The 20,634-nt window shown below is 45.0% G+C and overlaps 1 protein-coding gene across 3 annotated transcripts; it reads left to right on the top strand.

Annotated features, from left to right (window-relative positions):
* Positions 1-246: 246 nt before the first annotated feature.
* Positions 247-20,384, top strand: pomt1 (protein-O-mannosyltransferase 1). 3 transcript variants are annotated; one of them, XM_005940092.3, is made up of 22 exons: positions 480-665; positions 1,444-1,534; positions 1,624-1,840; positions 3,052-3,183; positions 3,294-3,400; positions 3,493-3,543; positions 3,727-3,873; positions 4,031-4,139; positions 6,586-6,645; positions 6,733-6,826; positions 7,399-7,554; positions 8,086-8,216; positions 8,315-8,410; positions 8,486-8,578; positions 8,859-8,955; positions 16,115-16,207; positions 16,299-16,419; positions 16,536-16,633; positions 16,738-16,851; positions 16,934-17,060; positions 17,264-17,441; positions 19,788-20,384. In XM_005940092.3, the coding sequence occupies exons 4-22, from the start codon at positions 3,071-3,073 to the stop codon at positions 19,960-19,962; spliced, it is 2,160 nt and encodes a 719-aa protein (XP_005940154.1). In that variant the 5' UTR covers positions 480-665; positions 1,444-1,534; positions 1,624-1,840; positions 3,052-3,070; the 3' UTR covers positions 19,963-20,384. The 3 variants fall into 3 exon arrangements, with proteins under 3 accessions (XP_005940153.1, XP_042083797.1, XP_005940154.1); XM_005940091.2 differs by lacking the exons at positions 1,444-1,534; positions 1,624-1,840 and having other exon boundaries at positions 247-665; XM_042227863.1 differs by lacking the exons at positions 1,444-1,534; positions 1,624-1,840; positions 16,115-16,207 and having other exon boundaries at positions 247-665.
* The last annotated feature ends 250 nt before the right edge of the window (positions 20,385-20,634 follow it).

Below are 20,634 nucleotides of genomic sequence, written 5' to 3'. Positions count from 1 at the left end.
TCGCAAATCTGTTGCCTCGTACATACACCGAAATTCACATTAAACAGAAAAAAAAGAAAGAACTCACAATGAAATTCCTCATTTCAATGTAAGCTCTGCTTCAATAAAGACATTATATTTCAAAATTCACTTGTAATACTTATTGTCAGAGTCAGAACCTAACAGATTTGAAGCAGAAAGTCAGATTGAGAAATTAACAAATACTCAGATTGGTTGGCAGTCTGTCTGTGTCTATAAACGAGATCGCAATTATGTGCCAACCTTCACCCTGGGAGTGACTCAGTCAGTCCAAGGTGGACTGCGATGAACGTTTGAAACTGCTCCCTTTCATGTGGTTTATACATTTTTCGACTGGGTTAATTTTCAGATGAAATTATTAGTATTAAGTAATTATTAATATTAAAAGTAGTATTAAATGTAAGACCCGTTCCTAAAACTTTTAGTTTTCTAAACATGCCATTGTAATGCTCCTTCAGCGGCCAGCCACAGGCCATGTAGCGGAGCTCCGAGAGAACCGATTGTAGTGCAGTATAATCAATCACCGGAAGCTTCGAACGGCCGCTGCTATAAAACTTCGTTTATACGCCTCTTGAGTTCAAAGCATACACCGGGAGAAACGGCAAGAAGCGGACGGCAACAGATGAGCTTAACCTGTTGGGCCACAGGTAACATACACGGTGTGGAGGAAAACAAGGAGTGATGAAGGCAGATGCTGCTTCAGCACCTCTTAGCTAGAGACTAGTATGCTAATGCTAATTGCTCTTATGTGTAGAAGAACGTCTAACGTGGAGTTAAAGCGAAGCTGCACATATTTATTAAAGAATGTGACAAAGAGGCAGCTGAGGGCGAAAAACGGGAGGTTCACTGCTGCAACATCCCGACCCGTACTCAGAGACACGTGAACACATCACTGTGAGGTCAGGCTGTTTCGGATCAGAGCAACAGCAGCAGGGGCAGGACGCTGAGGGATACTGTGCGCGATTTTTTTTTTTTTTTTTAGAGAAGGGGACATCCAGGAAATGTGTTATGGACTGAGGCTTCGGGACGATTGAAGCAACGAAGCTGTGATTGAAGTGCAGATTCTATATAACCTTTAATTGTTTTTAACAAAATTGCAATTGCTGTACTCCTTGAAAGACCTTCGTGCTGGGGGTGTACAGGGGCAAAAACTAGAACACTGCCACACTGACCTCACACTAATGTGTGTGTTAAAGCTACGAACTTGATATAAAATATGGATTTAGCCACTGTGGTGTCACCCATTTGTTGTTCACTTGCCAATTGTGATTTGCTTGCTGCCATGTTTGGGTTTTTGTAGCCATTCACAAAAAAAAAAAAACGTAATTGGGACAAGAGGGTGGAGTGTTAAGTTATCCACTGACACTAGGTAGTCTAGTAGTTGGACCTGTGACCAGGAATTTAAGCCTGTCCCATGTGCTATAGGGAAAGAGGGAGCATACACCCTGAATCACCTGTCAATCACAAGGCTACAATGCATCCAGGAAGTCTCCACATTTTTCCACATTTTTTAAAGGTAGTCTTGTTCCAAAATGGGGTAAATTCATTTTCCCCCTCAAAATTATACACAACAGTACTCCATAATAGAAACTCTTTTCTATGCAGAACCTCTCAAGCTCCATCGGGTTAGATGGGGAATGTCGGTGCACATCCATTTTCAGATCTCTCCAGAGATGTTCATTCGGGCTCAAGTCTGGACACTGGCTGTGCCACTCAAAGACAAAGTGGTCCCAAAGCCACTCCTTTGTTATCTTGGCTGTGCTTAGAGTCGTCATCCTGTTAGAAGGTCCAGAGGTCAGAGGTCCAGAGCACTCTGGAGCAGGTAATCATCAAGGATGTCTCTGCCTATTGATGCATTTCCCCAACCCTGACCCATCTCCCTGTTCCTACTGTTGACAAACATCCCTACAGCATGATGCTGCCACCACTATGCTTCACTGTAGGATGGTATTGGCCAGGTGATGCTTGGCATTTAGGCCAAAGAATTCAATCTTTGTTTCATCAGACCAGAGAACTTTGTTTTCATACTGCAATTTTCAATTCAATTCAATTTTATTTATATAGCGCCAAATCACAACATAAGTCGCCTCAAGGTGCTTCATAGATACAGAGAAAAACCCAACAATCATATGACCCCCTATGAGCAAGCACTTTGGCAACAGTGGGAAGGAAAAACTCCCTTTTAACAGGAAGAAACCTCCGGCAGAACCAGGCTCAGGGAGGGGTGGCCATCTGCTGCGACCGGTTGGGGTGAGAGAAGGAAGACAGGATAAAAATGATTTTCTCTTTTAGAAGGTTCCTCTCTCCACCGGGCAATGTTGGAGCTCTATGAGAGTGACTATCACAGTCTTGGTCACTTCCTTTACTAAGGCCCTTCTACTCTAAATGTTCAGAATGACTGGGCAGCAAGCTCTAGGAAGAGTTCTGGTGGTTCCAAAGTTCTTCGTTTAAGGTTAATGGAGGTCACTGTGCTCGTTGGGACCTTCAATGCTGCAGAGTTTTTTTTACAGATCTGTACCGCGATGCAATCCTGTTTCAGAGGTCTACAGACAATTCCTTGGACTTTATGGCTTGGATTGTGCTCTGGCATGTGTCTTTCCAAATCATGTCCAATCATCTGAATTTACCACAGGTGGATCCCAATCCACCTGTGTGGTGGGTAGTACTATTGCCTCAGACCTGCTGCTCCACTAGTAGGTTGTGGAGTTTGCTGTGTTGGCAGTTGGCCGTAAGTGTGAGTGAAACTGGTTGTCTGTCTCTCTGTAGTAGCGCTAGATAGCAAGGGCTCCCTCCATAAACTGTATGGATACAGCAGACGCATCTGTTTTAAGTAACGGACTAATAGAGTCCTGTAATGTCACTGACTAAAACTTCCTGTTCTTACCTCAGACAGGGTGTTGTATCTTCCTCCAGAAAGGGCAGATAGCACAAGAATGATAGAGAAGTCAATTTCAATGATATAAAGAGGTGTTTTTTTGTTTCAGTTATAAATTAATTACTATTAATCAGAGGTTATATGTTCCTATTTTACAGTCACAGCTGTGTGTCAGAGATGCTACAGCTCCCCCTGGTGGTGACAGCCCAGGTAGACCTGCTTCTGGTGCTGGTCTCCTTGCTGGCCTTCTGGACCAGGCTGAGCCATCTTAGTTATCCCAATGCTGTGGTGTGAGTGCATCTGTTTCACACACCTAAACATCATGTACACCCACATACAAACTTACGTACCAAGCTTCATTCTGTTATTAACTGATTTTTATACCTTGACCGTTGTGCAGGTTTGATGAGGTGTATTATGGTCAGTTTGTGTCTCTCTACATGAAGAGGGTTTTCTTCATTGATGACAGCGGACCACCTCTCGGTCATATGATCCTGGCCTTTGGAGGTGGGTTATTAAAATACCAACACAGCCCTTTGTGAGTGTACAGCTTTATTTATACTTTGCTCCAACATGTGCTTCTGCTTTTGCTGTTTTAGCGTACCTGGGAGGTTTTGATGGGAACTTTGTGTGGAACAGAATTGGAGCAGGTACAAATCCCCCAAAATGATTTCATCCAGTTAGAGGTTAAACCAGAAAATTTGTTAATCTATATAAACCAGCGTGTGCCTTTTTTTTTTTTTTTTTTTTTTGGAAACCAGTTTCTATATTTCCTCCTGTCTAACTTGGTTTTGGTCTGTTTAAAAGTAGTGTGTGTTTGTTTTGTTTTGCAGAGTATCCTAGCACGGTGAATGTGTGGAGTCTGAGGCTTCTGCCGGCCCTTTGTGGAGCTCTCTGTGTTCCTCTGGGCTACTTGTTGACTTTAGAGTTGAAGTTCTCCCACCTGTCTGCTCTGGGAGCTGCAGTGCTGTTGCTGCTGGGTGAGTGCGTCCATGCTGAGTAAGAGTTAACGTCTTCCTGCTGAAAAGCCTTTTAGCTGTTGCTTTTTATAAACCAGTGAAGTGATGCTTTCCCGGTGAATATGCAGACGGGTTGCTCTTTTCAGTCAAGTCTGACTTTGGATCTTTGCTGTTCCAGAGAACTCTCTGATTGTCCAATCACGTTTCATGTTACTTGAGTCTGTCCTCATCTTCTTCGTGCTCCTGGCTTTCTTCTCATACCTGCGCTTCCACAATGCGCCCAGCAGGTTAGTCTCAGATTTCTCTTCTCATGTATAGAAAGTGTAGACTGTAAATTAAAGATGGCTGTAGCCACTGTGATATTGCCCACTGGTTTGTTTTGAAGCCCTCAGTTATAGTTTTATGGTGGCCACCTTCTTATTTTTACTAGTAAGTGGAGCGCTAAATTATCAGCTAATGCTAGCAAGTTTGGTTAACTCAGGGACTTTAAACCATGTGGAAGCGCCAAAAACTGCAGTTCCTCATGTGGTTCAAAAATCAGACTTCGTTTTTATAGTGTTTGACTTAACTGCATTAAAAATTACATCAACAGCCTTGTAGAAAAAACATTTGTAGGTGATAACTCTCTTCTCTAGTTGTCAAAGGTTGTCATTTCTGGCTTCAAAAATGGCACAAAAGCCAAAATGAAACTTAAAAACAGATTTTCTCAAACCAAAGGATTAATTATACTTTGTGTAGTTTTAGATACAGTAGAAATGAATGTATCACACACATACACATGTCTGCTAATTAGTGCAAATAAAATACTACAATTTCACTCATCAAAACGGGAATACCAACTTCACAGATAAGCTGTTAGCAGAATAAATCCAACAGTTAGCCATGTTATATTGAATTACTCCTACATTTCTGTAGGACATACACATAAACCAGCTTCTTTAGTCTTGACTAATCCTACTTAAAATTTCCATCCATCCTTCTTCTTCCACTTATCTGCGGCTTAGACTCAGGGGCAGCAGCCTAAGCAGAGAAACCCAGACCTCCCTCTCCCTAGCCACCACCAGCTTGTCTGGGGGAACACCAAGGCGTTCCCAGGCCAGCCGAGAGATATAATCTCTCCAGCGTGCCCTGGGTCTGCCTCCTCCCAGTGGGACAATTCTGTTAATGAAATTAACGAAAAGAATTGTTGACAAAGGGCAGCCCAGGCAGAGTCCATCACCCACTGGAAACTAATCTGACTTATTGACGGCTGTGCGGACCAAGCTTCTTGCAAGGGATCAAATGCTCGTAGCAATGGGCCAGACACCCCATACTCCCAGAGTACCCCCCACAGAACCCTCCAAGGGACATGGTCGAATGCCTTCTCCAAGTGCATAAAACACATGTAGACTGGTTGGGCAAACTCCAAACCACCCTCAAGTATCTTTGAGAGGGTAAAAGAGCTTGTTCCTCCTGTATCCGAGGTTCAACTAACGGATGGACTCTCCTTTCCAACACCCTGGCGTAGACTTTCCTAGGGAGGCTGAGGAGTGTGATTTTCCCCTAAAGTTGGAACACACCCTCCGGTCCTCTTTCTTAAAAATGGAAACCACCACCCTAGTCTGCTAATCCGGAGGTACTGCCCCTGATCTCCACGCAACATTGTAGAGGCACTTCAACCAAGACAGCCCTAAAACATTAAGAGCCTTCCCAAAATCAGGGCAATCTTCATCTACCCGAGGGCACCAAGGAGTTGTTTAACTGCCTCAATGACCTCACCCCCAGACATGGACAAGTCGTCCCCAGACTCTGCTTCCTCCACGGAAGCAGTGGGATTAAGGAGGTCCTCAAAGTATTATTTTCACCGCCCAACAATGTTCTCAGTCGAAGTCAGCAGCGCTCCACCCGCACTATACACACTGCAGGTAAAGCGCCGCTTTTTAGCGAGTTAACCCTCCATGAATCGCTACCTTATTGTGGTGGAGGGGTTTGTGTGTCATAGGGATCCTAGAGGCTATGTTATCAGGGGGCTTTTACCCCCTGGCAGGGTTGCCAATGGCAAATTGGTCCTGGATGAGGACCAGACAAAGACTGACTCAAAAGAACCCTATAAGTATACAATCAAGAGAACAGTTTGCACTATCTCTGCCTGGGATAGGGTTACCGGGGCCCCACCCTGGAGCCAGGCCCGGGGGGTGCCTAAGGCCAAACATCTGGTGGCAACGCTTTAGTTCATGGAGCCTGGCTGGGCATGGATGAAAAAAGGACATGGGCCCATCCTCCTGTAGGCCCACAACCCACAGGAATTGCAGAGGCTCTGGCGGGCTGATCCCTGGCTACCAAGACTAGCAATTGGTGGTTAAAATTTCCATTTTTTAAAATATCTTTTTGAAACTTGTATTTTCACATGTTCAGCTGTTGCTGTTATTAAGGAGAGCTGTGTGGTATAGTGTGTTCACTCTATGGCCCACTCTCAAACATAGGCAAGTAGCTGCTGTAGGTTTCTTTATCTTAAAAGGAAGTTCTTAATCCCTACTCTCGCCAAGTGCTAGCTAATAGGGGATCATGTGATTACTCGGGATTCTCTCATTAATACTGTGGGGTTTGTACCTTGCAGTGTAATGTAACTTGAAGCAAATGTTATTTTAAATTAGTGCGACGTTAATACAACTAAACTGAGTTGAACAGTTTGTTTCCGTTTTAAACAGACCCTTTCTCTGCTCTGACGTCATATGGTTACTCTCTCCTCCTCAGCTCCTGGTCCAGATACAATTGGCTGATTCTCTCTGGTGTCTCCTGCGGTGCGGCTGTAGGGTGAGACAGTGATTTAAGGCCTGTTGCTCTCTAGCGTGTGCTGTTGTTTAAAATGCAAATGTTAATGTGAAACTGTGATTGGTGTAGGGTGAAGTACATGGGTCTGTTCTCATATCTGCTGCTGCTGGTCGTGGCTTCTCTGCACACCTGGAAGCTTATTGGAGACAAAACTATCAGTCATGTGAGTCTAGACTTCCTGATTGTATCATATTCAGCATTTAGCTGGCAAACCCTGCTTTTGCAGCTATGACTGCTGCTACTTTCAAGAATACTCCATGTCATGTGTCTTTTGAAAAATGGTTCCCAGCTCCACAGAATCCATTCTCAGGAACTGTTTTTGTTGTGTTTTATGGACTAATTTGCCAGTTTCGTGTCATCTTTAGTACCAAAAAGTCATGGTTTGTAAAACAGTGTTCCCAATACAGTTGACATAGAGCAGGGTCTTCTCTGTAAATGTAAAGGCTTGGAAAAGGACACTTTCCAAACTGGTGCAGTGTTTTCCTTAGGAATTAGATAGTATTTCTAGTGAGGCAGGATGTAAGTACATTACGTGCATAAAAGTATTTGTCTGCAATGTTTTAATAATAGCAGTTTAGCACTATGTAAAAAAAAAAAAATAAAAGCATTGCCTGAGTGTTTCATTTATTTATGTATTTTTTTGGGTGTTATAGTGTTTCCATACAGTTTATATTTATGATATGAAAAAATGTGATTCTAAGAACATAATGATCCTGCATGCATGTCTTTGTGCAGATGAATGTGTGTGTGCAAAGTGTACATAGAGTTCTGTGTCTGGTGGTGGTTCCAGTCCTGCTCTATGTGTTCTGGTTCTACGTTCACCTGAGTTTCCTGAACCGCAGCGGACCACATGACCAGCTGATGAGTTCTGCTTTCCAGGCCAGCCTGCAGGTAAATACTGTCAGCTACACTTAGTAATTATAGACCTGTTTCCTGAGAGAAAACAGATTAGAAAGTTTTGAAATATTTGTTTACCGACAAGTGAATCTAAATCTTTGATCTCACTGTATTTATGATAAATACCCCGCAGTTTTCAGAACCAATCACAGCACAGAAGCAGGTCTTACTAAGGTTATCAGTAACCTGAAGATCAGCATTAATTAACATAAAGTTTCAGTCTTTGTCCTTCCCGATCTCACTGCTGCCTTTGACATTTTAATTCAAATGGTTTGTGATTCAGAGTTTATAAAAACTGTTTAAAGTCCCTTTTAGCAGGAAGAAATCTCCAGCAGAATTAAGCTGAGGGAGAGGCTCATATCTCCTGTGATGGGTTGGGGGTGGGGAAAGGGAAATAAAACGAAAGGAACACTGCAGAAGAGAGCCAGAGATTAATAATAACTAATGATTAAATGCAAAGGGGTGTATAAAGAGTGGAATATCACATTCTGGAGCTGATTGATTGATTTTTTTTTTTTGTTGTAGGGCGGTCTCTCCAGGATCACTCGGGGTCAGCCTCTAGAAGTGGCTTATGGGAGTCAGGTGACTTTGAGAAGCTCTGTCTCCCAGCCAATCCCCTGCTGGCTCCATTCTCACAAAGTCAACTATCCAATCAGGTGCTTCCAACACAGCAGCTAAATACCTGCTTCAAAAAGCATCCCAGTTACAGTTCAACTTCATGATTTATTTAATGATGTTTCCTGTTTTTATTCAGGTATGACAATGGGCGGGGCAGCTCTCACCAGCAGCAGGTCACCTGTTATCCCTTCAAAGATGTCAACAACTGGTGGATCATCAAAGATCCGGGCAGGTAGATCACATTTCTCTTCAAGTGCTATACGTGGAGACGTGGCCCATGTGTAACTACTGTCTATATCTCTGTCAGGCAGCAGCTGGTGGTCGACACTCCTCCTCGACCTGTCCGTCACGGTGATGTCATCCAGCTGGTTCATGGGATGACGTCACGTTTTCTTAACAGGTAAACAACTCAGGATATGTCCTGATTTTTGAGGGCTCTGTTGTCTCAGTAACTCTGGAGCTCAAAACTTGAAACATTTAGAGGCAATGAGTAAATAGAAACGTTACTAATCTCAAGTTTCTTTGGAAATAAATGGTTGGGTCAAAAAAGTACTTTGAAGTTCTGTACTGAATAAATAGCCCTCTGTGGGTTGTAGTCGACCCCTCTCCATCAGCTCTGTGTGTCCCTGCCTGTTTACCATCAGCTGGTTTATTTCAGTGCTACAATGGTTGTGTTTCAGTCATGACGTAGCAGCTCCAATGAGCCCTCACACTCAGGAAGTCTCTGGATACATAGACTTCAATGTGTCTATGCCGGCACAGAACCTGTGGAGGGTGGTGAGTACAGTTTGTGCTGCATGTGATTTCTGATCTCTGTCTAAATTAACAGGAGTGCACCCACACATTTAATTAAAAGAGTATGGGATAATGTTGGCTTACTTAATGTAATCCCTGGTTCTTTGATAACACAGTGAGGTGTTTCACTATGGAAATCGCCTCAGTGTGACCAACTACGGAAGCTCCAATGACACCACGTCTGTCGATGACAGACCTGTCGAGCCGTGCTTAGGGCTCTGCCCCCTCATTCTAATACGGCCGACCAGCCCCTCCTAACTTATTCCAAGCAGATTTCTTTCTCCTAAGCACTCTGTCCGTGCCTAAGCAAGGAGGGAAGCGTTGGTGAAACACCTCACTCTGTCATCAGAGAACCAGGGATTACGTTAAGTAACCCAACGTTCTTTTTCTAACTTTGCTCGTTGTTTCACTATGGGAGATATGGTCCACTTCCGGATTGGGTCAGCTCCCGAAGCTACGCTCCAGTACTACTCCAGGATCTCTGGTCGAACCTGAGGCACCAGAATCCAACACTGCCTGAGCCAGGGATGACTGTGCAACATCCCAGCTTGCTGCCGCACAAATATCCTGGACTGATACACCTCTGAACAAAGCCCAGGATGTGGCCACACTCCCTAGTGGAGTGAGCTCGGAGTCCCGGGGGGGGGACTGCGAGCCCTTACAGCTGTAAGCCAGAGCTATGGCCTCTACAATCCAATGAGCTAGCCTCTGGCGTGATAAGGGCCTGCCCTTGTGAGGGGAGGCCCAGGAAACAAACAGCTGATCCGACTTCCTGAATCCGGCTGTTCTGCCAACATAAGTCCCCAAGGCCTGCACAGGGCACAAAGTGTTCAGCCTCTGCTCTGTCTCTGAGGAGAATGGAGGAGGGTGAAAAGCCAGGAGCTCTACTGTAGAGCACCTGTATGATGTTTCCAACACTTTAGAGACAAAGGCTGGGTTAGGGGTGAATAGACAAAGCCTGTAATTCATTAACTCACTTGGCTGTGGTTAGAGCCAACAGCAGAGCGGTTTTAAGAGAGAGAAACTTCAACCCCACTGCCCCGATAGGCTCAAAGGGGTGGTGGGAGAGTGCGTCTTAAACGACTGACAGATCCCATAAAGGACCAGTGGTCTAGAGACTGGGAGCGTTCGATGCACCCCCCTCATGAAGCGACATACAAAGGGGGTGCTGACCGGCAGGTTTATCACCAAACCCCATGTGACAGGCTGAAATAGCTGCCAAATAGACCTTTATGATAGAAAAAGCTCTCCTTTTGTCCAGCAAGTCCTGAAGAAAACACAACAGCTCCACCATTGAACACTGAAAAGGGATTATCTGCTTTTCATAGCACCACTATTCAAAAACACGCCATTTACTGCTGTAAATGGAATGAGTGGAGGAGGCTCTAGCATTTTGAATGGTTTCAATAACCTTCGGAGGCATGCCTGCCGCCTTCAAATTCCACCTTTCACGGGCCAGGTCCATAGAGCAACCTGGTCTGGATGGGGATGTTACATTTCCCCACGTGCCTGAGACAGAAGGTCCCTGTGGATGGGGAGTGGCCATGGCTCGTCCACCAGAAGCTGGATGATTCCTGCTATCCAGTGTTTGGATGGCCACTGTGGAGCTATTAAAATCAGTGACAGCCCCTGATCCCTCACTCTGCTCAGTGGGGAGATCAGGCTGAGGGGAGAGAACGCATACAGCAGTGTTTTTGGCCATGGATGGGCCCACGCATCCACGCCCAGTAGCGCATCTGCATCTGACAGAGAGAGAAAAACAAAGGGCAATGTGTGTTTTCTCGTAAGGCGAAGGGATCTACGGCAGTCCGGCCGTATCTCTGCCAAATCTGCTCCACCACCTGTAGATGAAGCCTCCATTCTCCGAACAGTGGATTCCCTCTGGACAGGAGGTCCGCCCCCCTGTTCATAATTCCTGGCACGTGAGTTGCTCGAAGGGAGAGGAGCAAGGCTGGACTGGGACAAAAAATCGGCCCGGGCATTTTGACTAGAGACCGGCCCACCAGGATAAAGATTGAAAATGTGACGTCATTCAGGGGTAAAACCGCAAAGGATTCTGGGAACTTGTGGCAAGAGGTACTAGCGCACGCAGGCTTTCAATTGAACTCAGTTACACAGCGATAAAAAGAAACACAAAAAATGGCAAGAAGCTGTTGTATTATTAACTGCAATAGCCGGTCGCATGACAGCCACGGGAAGCCGACGGGTAAAGAGATCGTTTTTTTTTTATCGGATTACGTCGTTGAAGAGAAATTTTTTAAGCCATGTTTCCGAAGTAAGAGCCGACGGATGGTCTGGATATACCAAATATAACGTCTCAGAACACTCCAGCTCACATGTTAGTCTGCTCCAAGCATTCCCACAAAGGTCAGAGTTTTGTAGTAGTTAATACGTCATTTTTCTTAACATAATTGGTGATATAGGTTACAAGCAAGTCTGGCGCTGAACAGAAATTGTCGCGCTATGCTCCTTTATTTATTGTGCATAAATAGTGAATTGTCCTGACACAATATTGCGTTTCGCTTCTGTTATTACCATGGTACATTGACAAAAACATATACTTTTATTCACAGGATAAAACAGTTGTTTTGTATCACTAATTGTCCAGTACGATTACAGCATACAATATTATTGTCACTGCTACATTTCTGTAATGAACCAGAAATTATTTCCACTACTAATTAATTACCGTTGAGCTCAAAGGTTATATTAATAAACGGTTAACGAATGTGTATTTATGACGACGATTTGTGAGACTGGTAAACTTACCTTTGTTCGTACGATGGTCTTTCGTTCTACACGGTGCATTTCAAGGTCCTGCACCCATCCGTCGGTAAACTGTACCTGGGCTTGTTGCAGTGACCTGAAGTTACTAAACTTCATGAGTGTATGCACTCACTCCAAGAAGCGTATAATTATAAATCTGAGCGTGGTGAAAGTTGGGCAGCACGCTAACGTCTTTTGTCCCTCTGTGTGCTCGTAAGGGTCTGACCCTTTCACTCCTTTGATTTTTTCCTCGTATCTTTTCTTTGTCTTTTCGTCGAGTCTGTCTTTGTACGGACCGGCATTGTTCTCCTTTTGTTTTGTACATTCCTTTTTTGTGCGGCAAAGAAAAAACAAGAAGGTATTGGAACCGGAGAATGAACGTTTTGCGGTGCTGCAAATGCTTGCATTTGATGCGGTACTTGGATTGTTTTGCCACGAGTTCCCGGCATGCAATGCGCGAAAATCACGTGATTGCTAAACAAGGGGGCGGGTGCATCTCGGCCTCCTCGGCTGTAATTGGTCCAGCCCAGAGTCGATCATGACCAATTGGCCAATCCAACACCTTTCATTATATATACCCTTCCTAAAAAAAAAAAAAAAAAAAAAAATCCATCGGCCCATAAAAACAAAAAATCGCCAGCGGCCCACCGGGCAAATGCCCGGTATGCCCGATGGCCAGTCCAGCTATGGAGAGGAGCCATGTGCTGCTCTACGCAATTATTTCCCTGGCTAACTTGTGTAGCTGCCGGGAACGGGTGCCGCCCTGGCGGTTGATATAAGCAACTACAGTGGAGTTGTCTGTTTTCACTAAAACATGTTGTCCCCGGAGATACGTCAGAAAATGCCGTAAGGCTAGGAGCACCGCGCAGAGCTGCAGCACATTTACGTGATTCAGCGCAAGTCTCTGTGACCAAACGCCATTCACTGCTCTGCCCATCATAGTTACACCCCAACCTGACAGGGATGCATCTGTGGTCAGTGTCACCCTGGATGATACTGCCCCGAGAGGTACCCCCGCAGCACACCTTTCCCCAGCTGAAAGCAGGAAAGACGGTGAGTGAAGGATGTGATCCTCCGCTCTGAAAGTGCGATGCGATAAGAGATGGAGTCTATTCTGAGCCCCAGATACTTTGTATACTGTGCAGGTTCCAAGTGGCTCTTTTCCAGTTTGATTGTGAAACCGAGCTCCGTGAGGTGATTGACTACCACCTCACAGTGGTCTTTGATCGCCTGCCCGGGATGCTCAGGGATGAACTGCACATGCGCGCCACCGCTCCACCGCTTCAGAGCGGGCCCCTGAAGACGCGGTAGTGTGACGTCACCCCTGCCTCCCGGAAGGAGTTGGAGCTGTCCCCCTCGGGTAGAGCGTGAGCTCCCCCCGCTGGTGACAAAGACAAATGGCAGTGATTTTCTTTTGTTTTTATTTTGAAACTGGGGGGACGTTCTGCCCTTGGCGAACTGCCTGGCTGCAGGAATTTACGTTTTATTTCTTTTGTTACCCTCAAAACACAGTGAAGTACCTGGTGACTCTGGACAGTGCTTGGTGACACAGACGGAGTGCTTGGTGACACTGCGCCATTTGTCCACAAGTCTGTCCTCCCTGAACTGGAGGAGGAGACTGAGAGGGTGCTCCTGGTGAACTGGAAACTTGCGGAGATTCTGAACCTTGGAGTGATTTGGTTACCCCTTCTAATATCTTCCTTCTCTTTGGGGGAGAAGAGAGGGGTGACACAGAACGTTGCATGTGTGCTAGGCTGACCGCTTCTTTTCCCCCTCTCCGGGGTGTGATGGCTTGTTCTTTGCAGCAGCTGCTGCAAAGGAATGCTTGCCCCAAGGTCTTTGGTTCTCTACTTTGGCCTGGTGGGTGACTGCAGGCCTCCTGCTCCTCTCTGCATTCTGACCCCACTCTGTCTCCCTCTCACAGCTGCTGCTGCTGCAGCAAAACCAGCCCTTGGCACCTGCTGGGGCTGAGGGGTAGGTTTTCTGGGTAAGCAGAGGTTTAATGCTTCTTCCTCCTGCTTTCTGTGGGCGCTTGTCTCTCTCATTCTCTCCAGGGCTGGGCCAAAGAGACCCTTGGTTGGGTCATAGGCTGCATCCATAACCTCAGCATCCCCTAGGCCCGACGGGTTTAGCCACAAGGCTCTTTCACCCGAGACTGCAAGGCCCATAACATGGCCACACCCCTGGACTGCTCCCCTGGAGGAGCGAAGAATGAGATCATTAACCATGTAGATTTCATCCCAGAGGGCTGGGTTTGGGGAACCCGAGTCAAGCTGACGGCCCTTGTCTTCCAGAATTTCTGCCTGATATGCTTATAGCAGTGTGACTGCATTAAGCGAGCATACTGACTGTGCAGCATATTTGTACATCCTTTGATAAATAGATGCCGTGTGGCAATCCATCTTGTTAGGCAAAGAAATGCTAGAAGAGACTGAGATTGCCCTGCAGTTACGGTGAAGGTGATACGCCACTGAAGGCTCCACTGCTGGGGGTTCGGTCAGCCACAGTTCACCCATCCTGTGGATCTCAAGCTTAGAGCAGCCCTTGGTTGGAAGCTTGCTTTTTAAAGAGCTTGACCAATAGCAACTAATTTCTTTCATGCAAGCCGGGACTGCTGGCAAAAGCTGCTTCGATGGTGGCAAGGCTGGTGGGAGCCCTTTTCCATCATACAGGTGACATTCTGCCACTTCGGCATCCTGGGCAGCTGGCCATGGGATGCGTAGCTTGGCAGCCCGTTTGCAGACCTTGTACAAATTGCTGTCCACCGGGGGTGCAACTTCAGCCCCACTCGGTGGGCTGGACTGCTGGGGAGGAAAGGTAGAGTCATCCTCCTCTTCCTCATCCTGTCCTCGAGGTCGGAGTTGGCATCGCCCTCCGCGTCCTCGCCACCTGGCTCGCTCACGTTTTGATTGAGGAGGACCTCGAACGATTGGGGCAGGAGCGGGGAATCTTCTTCCATCATGTCAGCCCAGCTTGTGGAGTCTCGCGAATGATGGATATCACTCGTAGCAGTAGCGGTGGACAGGCAGGGGACCTGACTGTTCGTTACTGCTACATTCAGCCTCCTTTCCAGGACTTTCTCTGGCATCAACACACAGTGTGGGCATCCCTGAGGGTCCGCCAGCGAAGCCTGAGCGTGCTTGGCACCCATACAGATGATGCACATTGGATGAGGGTCCCTGCCTGAAATGGTGGCACCGCATGATGCGGGGCACGGGCGGGGTGCATCCTCTTTGGCCTCCGTACGTAGCTAGGACTAGCAGCGGGAGTTAAATCCGAGCTAGTCGCCGCTGGAGTCAGCTCATTGTGACATGTTAGCTGCACTCCACTAGCCAATATCGTTAGCAGCTTAATGCTTACTGAACCCTAGGTCGACTAACAAGCTAATGCTAGTAAGACTCTAATGTGGTTTGTGGCCTGCTAACAAGTTAATGCGGCTAGCGTTACGGTGAGCTGTTCGTTCAGTGTCCGGGTAGGACACTGAACGAACAGCTCACCGTAACGCGTTAGCCCGAGTTACACAATGTCGGCTACCTCGCTAACTAAGACCAGGAACCGCTGGGACAGCTCACCTGACGTGATTGCTGTTCCACAGTGTAACTCTAAGTACACTTCTTTCGAAGGACTTACTCAGCACAATCCGAACTGGAAAAACTGCTTTCGGCAACGTACTCCTACACGGGACGCCTGAGAACTGGATACGCTGAGGGAGCTCAAAGTAGTTTCTCACGGGAAGAAAGCGAGAATGAGTTAGGAGGGGCTGGTCGGCCGTGTTAGAATGAGGGGGCGGAGCCCTAAGCACGGCTCGACAGGTCTGGCATAGACGGACGTGGTGTCATTGGAGCTTCCGTACTTGGTCATGCCGAGGCGAGTCTATAGTGAAGCACTGAGCAAAGTTAGAAAAAGAACTTCCAGGAAAAGATTGTTGTCAGTGACTCCCACGGCCATTAATTGAACTGCATTTAGCATTCTTTTGCTCGTATTTGTATGCAGTACATGCACAAGCTCAGACTCTGTGAGCCAGCTAGCATAAGCCAAAACATTACTATAAGTTAGTAAAATATTACAGTTTAGATTAGGTAGCTTGCTGTAACTTAGTTATGTTACATTAATTCTTAATTAGTAACTTAGCTGGTAAAACAATTTTAAAATGGTGAGATTGGAAGATTGTCAACTAAAGGATGGATTAATTAGACGAAATTATCTACTCATGAGAGTGTTTTGTAGATAGGATATGCACAAGAGTACAGGGCCATGTTTACATTACACCTACAAAAGCTGCTCAAATATGGAAACCCCTCTTACCTTTATACTAATCAGTGGCTGAAATGCTTTTTACTGAGCCTGCTGTTTGTTGGTGTGTTTGTGTGGTCAGGACATTTCAAACAGGGAGGCAGAGTCAGAGGTGTGGAAGACCATCCTATCTGAAGTCCGACTCATTCATGTCAACACTTCAGCTGTCCTCAAGGTGCAGACAGAATATGTCTCAGCTGAATGCCTGTACAATATGAAGTTATTACAGCCTGTTTGTGTGTGTCTGTGTGTGTTTGCAAATGCAGCTGAGTGGTGTGTCCCTTCCAGACTGGGGTTTCCGTCAGTTGGAGGTTGTAGCAGACAAACTGTTCAAAGCTCACAGCAGCAGTTTGGAATGGACAGTGGAGGAGCACCGCTATGGAACCAGTATGGCCACTAAACTCCTCCTCCTCATAACCTTCTTCTTCCTTCACTATTATCACTCAGTAGCTTTGCAATGTTACTTTAGTGAGGTCACAACGCACACTGTCAATCTTGTCCAGGTCAGGAGCAGAAGGAACGGGAGGCAGAGCTTCACTCTCCAACTCATATCGACGTTGATAGAAAAATTTCTTTCTGGGCAAAATTTGTTGAACTGCAAGTATGAACCTGAATTCAAAACTCACTGTCCAATCAGATTTATTCCTGTGACACTAACAAAGAAACAGAAAGGAGTAAAATAAAACAAATCTGATATCTTGGCAGTGGAAGATGCTGACAGTAAAACAGGAAGAGTCGGAGCACAAATACAGTTCCTCCCCATTAGAGTGGATCACCATGGAGACCAACATTGCATACTGGCTGCACTCCTCCACCAATGTAAAAACACGAGACACACACACGCAGAGTAACACACACGCTTTGTCCTGTTTAGCCCTGTAATCCACTTTTTCTGTTTCAGGCTCAGATCCATCTAATTGGTAACCCGGTGTCATGGGGCGTGGCCAATCTCAGCCTGCTGGCCTATCAGCTGCTGGCAGTTGTCTACTTGTTGAGGAGGAGGCGAGGCTTGAAAGATGTACCTGATGGTACGTAGGGACACACTGAATTCTGACAGTAAAACAGGAAGAGTCAGAGCACAAATACAGTTTCTGCAGACCCATCTGGCCTCCCAGATGGGTCTGCAGAAAGATGGTCCGCACTGACATATTTGCATCAGAGACTAAGTCTAACCTCAGCTGTCTGTTCAGGTTATGGTACCATTTCTAACTAAATGTGTTTTTTTTTTCAGGTGTGTGGGACCAGTTTGTGTGTCTGGGATGTGTGTGCGTTGGCGGCTGGTTGGTGAACTTTGTTCCCTTCCTGCTTATGGACAAAACTCTTTTCCTGTATCACTACCTGCCAGCACTCTGCTACTTGTACCTACTAAGTCCAGCTCTGTTGGAGCACGCACACACTCACCTGCTCAGGTACGCTCATCAGCTTCAGCAGCATCTCCTCTTGTGAGCTACCCTTCTTTTTCCTGATTTAAATTAAAATTTTCACCTTAATCGTGTCAGTCACTGGCAACTACCAGTCATTGGGTAAGATGACCTAATACAACCCAGAAAATGGATATTAAAATTTTTGTTATTTAGTGGTTGCTTAGAAGTTGCTAGTAGAGTCAGCGAGTGGTTTTTAGGACTTTGTAAATGGGGTTTTAACTAAACTGGGATTAATATTGCCATTTTCTCATTCATTAATTTATTCATTCATTCATTCATCTACAGAACCACTGCCTGTTTTATCTTATAATGACTGACATTTTCTACCACAGCTGCTGAAAGTTAGTGGCTTTGTCTTGAGTAGAAGTTGGTTGTATTTTAGTAGGATAATCCACTTCCACTATTTTAAATTTCCTAACAAGGCTCTAGTGTGAAATATTTGTATGAGATTCTTGTGAAAACCTCAAAATTTTATGTGCAACCATATCCCTTTTTGCCAGCTTTCAAAAAAGGTGGTTTCGATTCTTGTGAAGAAGTCACTATCATAACTCATTCAATGACATCACTCCCTGGCCAATCAGTGGCCTGCAGCTTGCTGACATCACATTTTCATCTTGACTGAAATTGCTTGGAACCCAAGCTAAGTACCTGGTAATGGAAAACCCTAAAAACCAAATCGAGCCAAGCAGATCCGAGTAAGTACTACTGGAATAGAGGATAAGAAGAGCGGGGCAGCCATCATTAGCACTGGTATCTGCTGCTTTGTGCAGGGAGAAATAAGATGAGCAATGGTAGAGCTACAAAATGACTTCCAGCATGCCCCTGGTGTGAATGTCTCTGACTAGACAGAAACAGAGACAGGCCTTTAAGACTTATACTACCATAAATCTGTATGTTTGTAAGTTTTCTCCCCAACAAATACAACAATGTCGACGAAACGTTTTGCACCGTCAAAAAAGCGGGTGCCTTTGGTTTCATTCTATAATACTGGGCTTATTTTTCTACAAAGGTTTGAACTTTGAGAGTATTTAAACAAGAGAGAAAAGTGTGAAAATGTTCATGCCTGTCTGAGAAAAGTGTATAAAGAGTGTAGTGAGGGGTTTTACATCGTCATGCATGTGGAGCCATACAAACTGCCTAGTACCATTTTATGTTACTGCAGTGAAATTTCAGCAAAATGACTTATCCAACAGCATTATTTTTTTCACTTTGATTTTCAAGATGTCTTTGAATTTAGCCCTTTGTAGATTGATAATTTTCATATCCATCAATTGATGTGGCATCCAACACAAACCTGGTCTAGTATCAGTATGCAGTGGTCCCTCGCTATAACCTGGTTCACCTTTCGCGGCCTTGCTGTTTCGCAGATTTTTTGGTGTGATTTTCCATGTTGTTTGTTTGTTTACAGCACATTGTCTTCTGCGTCCTGATTGGCTCTAGACCACTGTCAATCAATCTCGTGCCATGTCTCCTGTCCAGTACAGAATGTGTTCAGTGTGTCAAATTTACATAAATCTTTGATCACTAGCAGTGTGACTCTGAAGTGCTCTATTGTATGTTTGTAAGTTTTCTCCCCAACAAACATAACAATGTCGACGAAACGTTTTGCACTGTCAAAGGCATCCACGGGTGCCTTTGGTTTCATTCTATAATGCTGGACTTATTTTTCTACGACGGTTTGAACAAGAGAGAAAAGTGTAAAAATGTTCATGCCTGTCTAAGAAAAGTGTAGCGAGGGGTTTTTACAGCTATAATAATTGTAAAAAATAAAGTTGGCTAATTTGCAGATTTCACCGATCGTGGGTAATTTTTGGAACGTAACACCTGCAAAATCGAGGGACCACTGTAATTATCCAGTGGTTTGTTTTTTGTTTTTTTGTTTTTTTTTTGTTTTTTTTCCCTCCATTGAGAGCTGATTCGTTTTCTATATTTTCTTTTTTCTTTTTAAGCGGTGTAGTTGAATAGTAACTTTGCACTGTGTTTACGTGGCCTTCGAAACAAGCAACAGCTAAAATGTGCACATCCAAGCACCATCATTTAAACAATATCCCAAACTGGATTTGATTTTGGGCTAGCACAGCACTAGGGCATTCAACACACTCTTTGCACTATTTTCTTTACACCGCGTCAGAGGTGTTCAGAAATATATGGATGGAACTGCAAACAGTCTGAACTTGTACCTGCTTTATGTTGTGTGAAAGGGCCAGTTAGACATAGAAGCACACTTTGTCAGGCTTTAGATCTCACTGTTGAATTTTCATGAAAATGTGACATGTTTTATGTTTTTATCTAAAAAGTTTTGTTCATATTTGTTTCTATTTGCATCTGCAGCAGCGTGACACATCAGCGTGCATTGTGTGTGGGTGCATTGGCTGTGTTGCTGTCAATCTTCCTGACCTACCGCACCTTCTGTCCCCTAACCTATGGAAGCCCTGAACTGTCAGCCCACCAGCTGCAAGGACTGAAGTGGAGGGACACCTGGGACATCCTGTACCGACGTCGGTAGAAGGATTATGACCCACATGGAGAGGAGTTTATGAGTTGAACAGAAGATGAACATATATTCGGCTTGAGGTCATCAGAGGAGGAGCTTCAGTTCTCAGACCTCTGACGCACCAACCCCTGATGATAAACTAGTGATGACTGACGTTGACCGAAGGCTGAGCACAAAATGAAAGCTGAACAAAACAATGATGTGCCCTCATTCTTTTTGTGTTTACACTGGAAAAGTGGAATCAGTGGCTATGAACTGGATTTTACTTTTTCTTCAAAGAAACTATATTTTTTAGGACTTAAAAAATAATTTAGAAAAAAAATAGATTAACAATGAGACTAAAAGTGTTGCATAATAGGATTATTCATGTAAACAAGTTGAAGCTTAGTTTACATCAGAGTAAAGGGGAAAAAAATAAAGAAAATGTGGTAAAATATGAAGTCAAGTTGTGGGTTTGTAAACTAGGGGGTTTTTTTAATGGAAAAAAAATAAAAACGTTACGTAAATAATTTTTTTAGGGCTCATCATGGACTGTGGGCATTTGGCCTAAAAACAAAAATATCTGAAGAAAACTGACTTCTATGCTGAATGAAAATACGCAACAACCGGAAGTGACATCGGGGGAAGGAACCAAACAACGGATCGGTGGCATTGCAGGTTTTGGGCTGCGGGTTTTTTTTTTTT

Source organism: Haplochromis burtoni, unplaced genomic scaffold (assembly GCF_018398535.1).
Source record: "Haplochromis burtoni strain Fernald_Lab_line unplaced genomic scaffold, NCSU_Asbu1 Contig_286, whole genome shotgun sequence".
In the NCBI taxonomy this organism is placed as follows: Eukaryota; Metazoa; Chordata; class Actinopteri; order Cichliformes; family Cichlidae; genus Haplochromis; species Haplochromis burtoni.
Note: the sequence above shows the minus strand (reverse complement) of the source record. Positions and strands in the feature narration are given on the sequence as shown.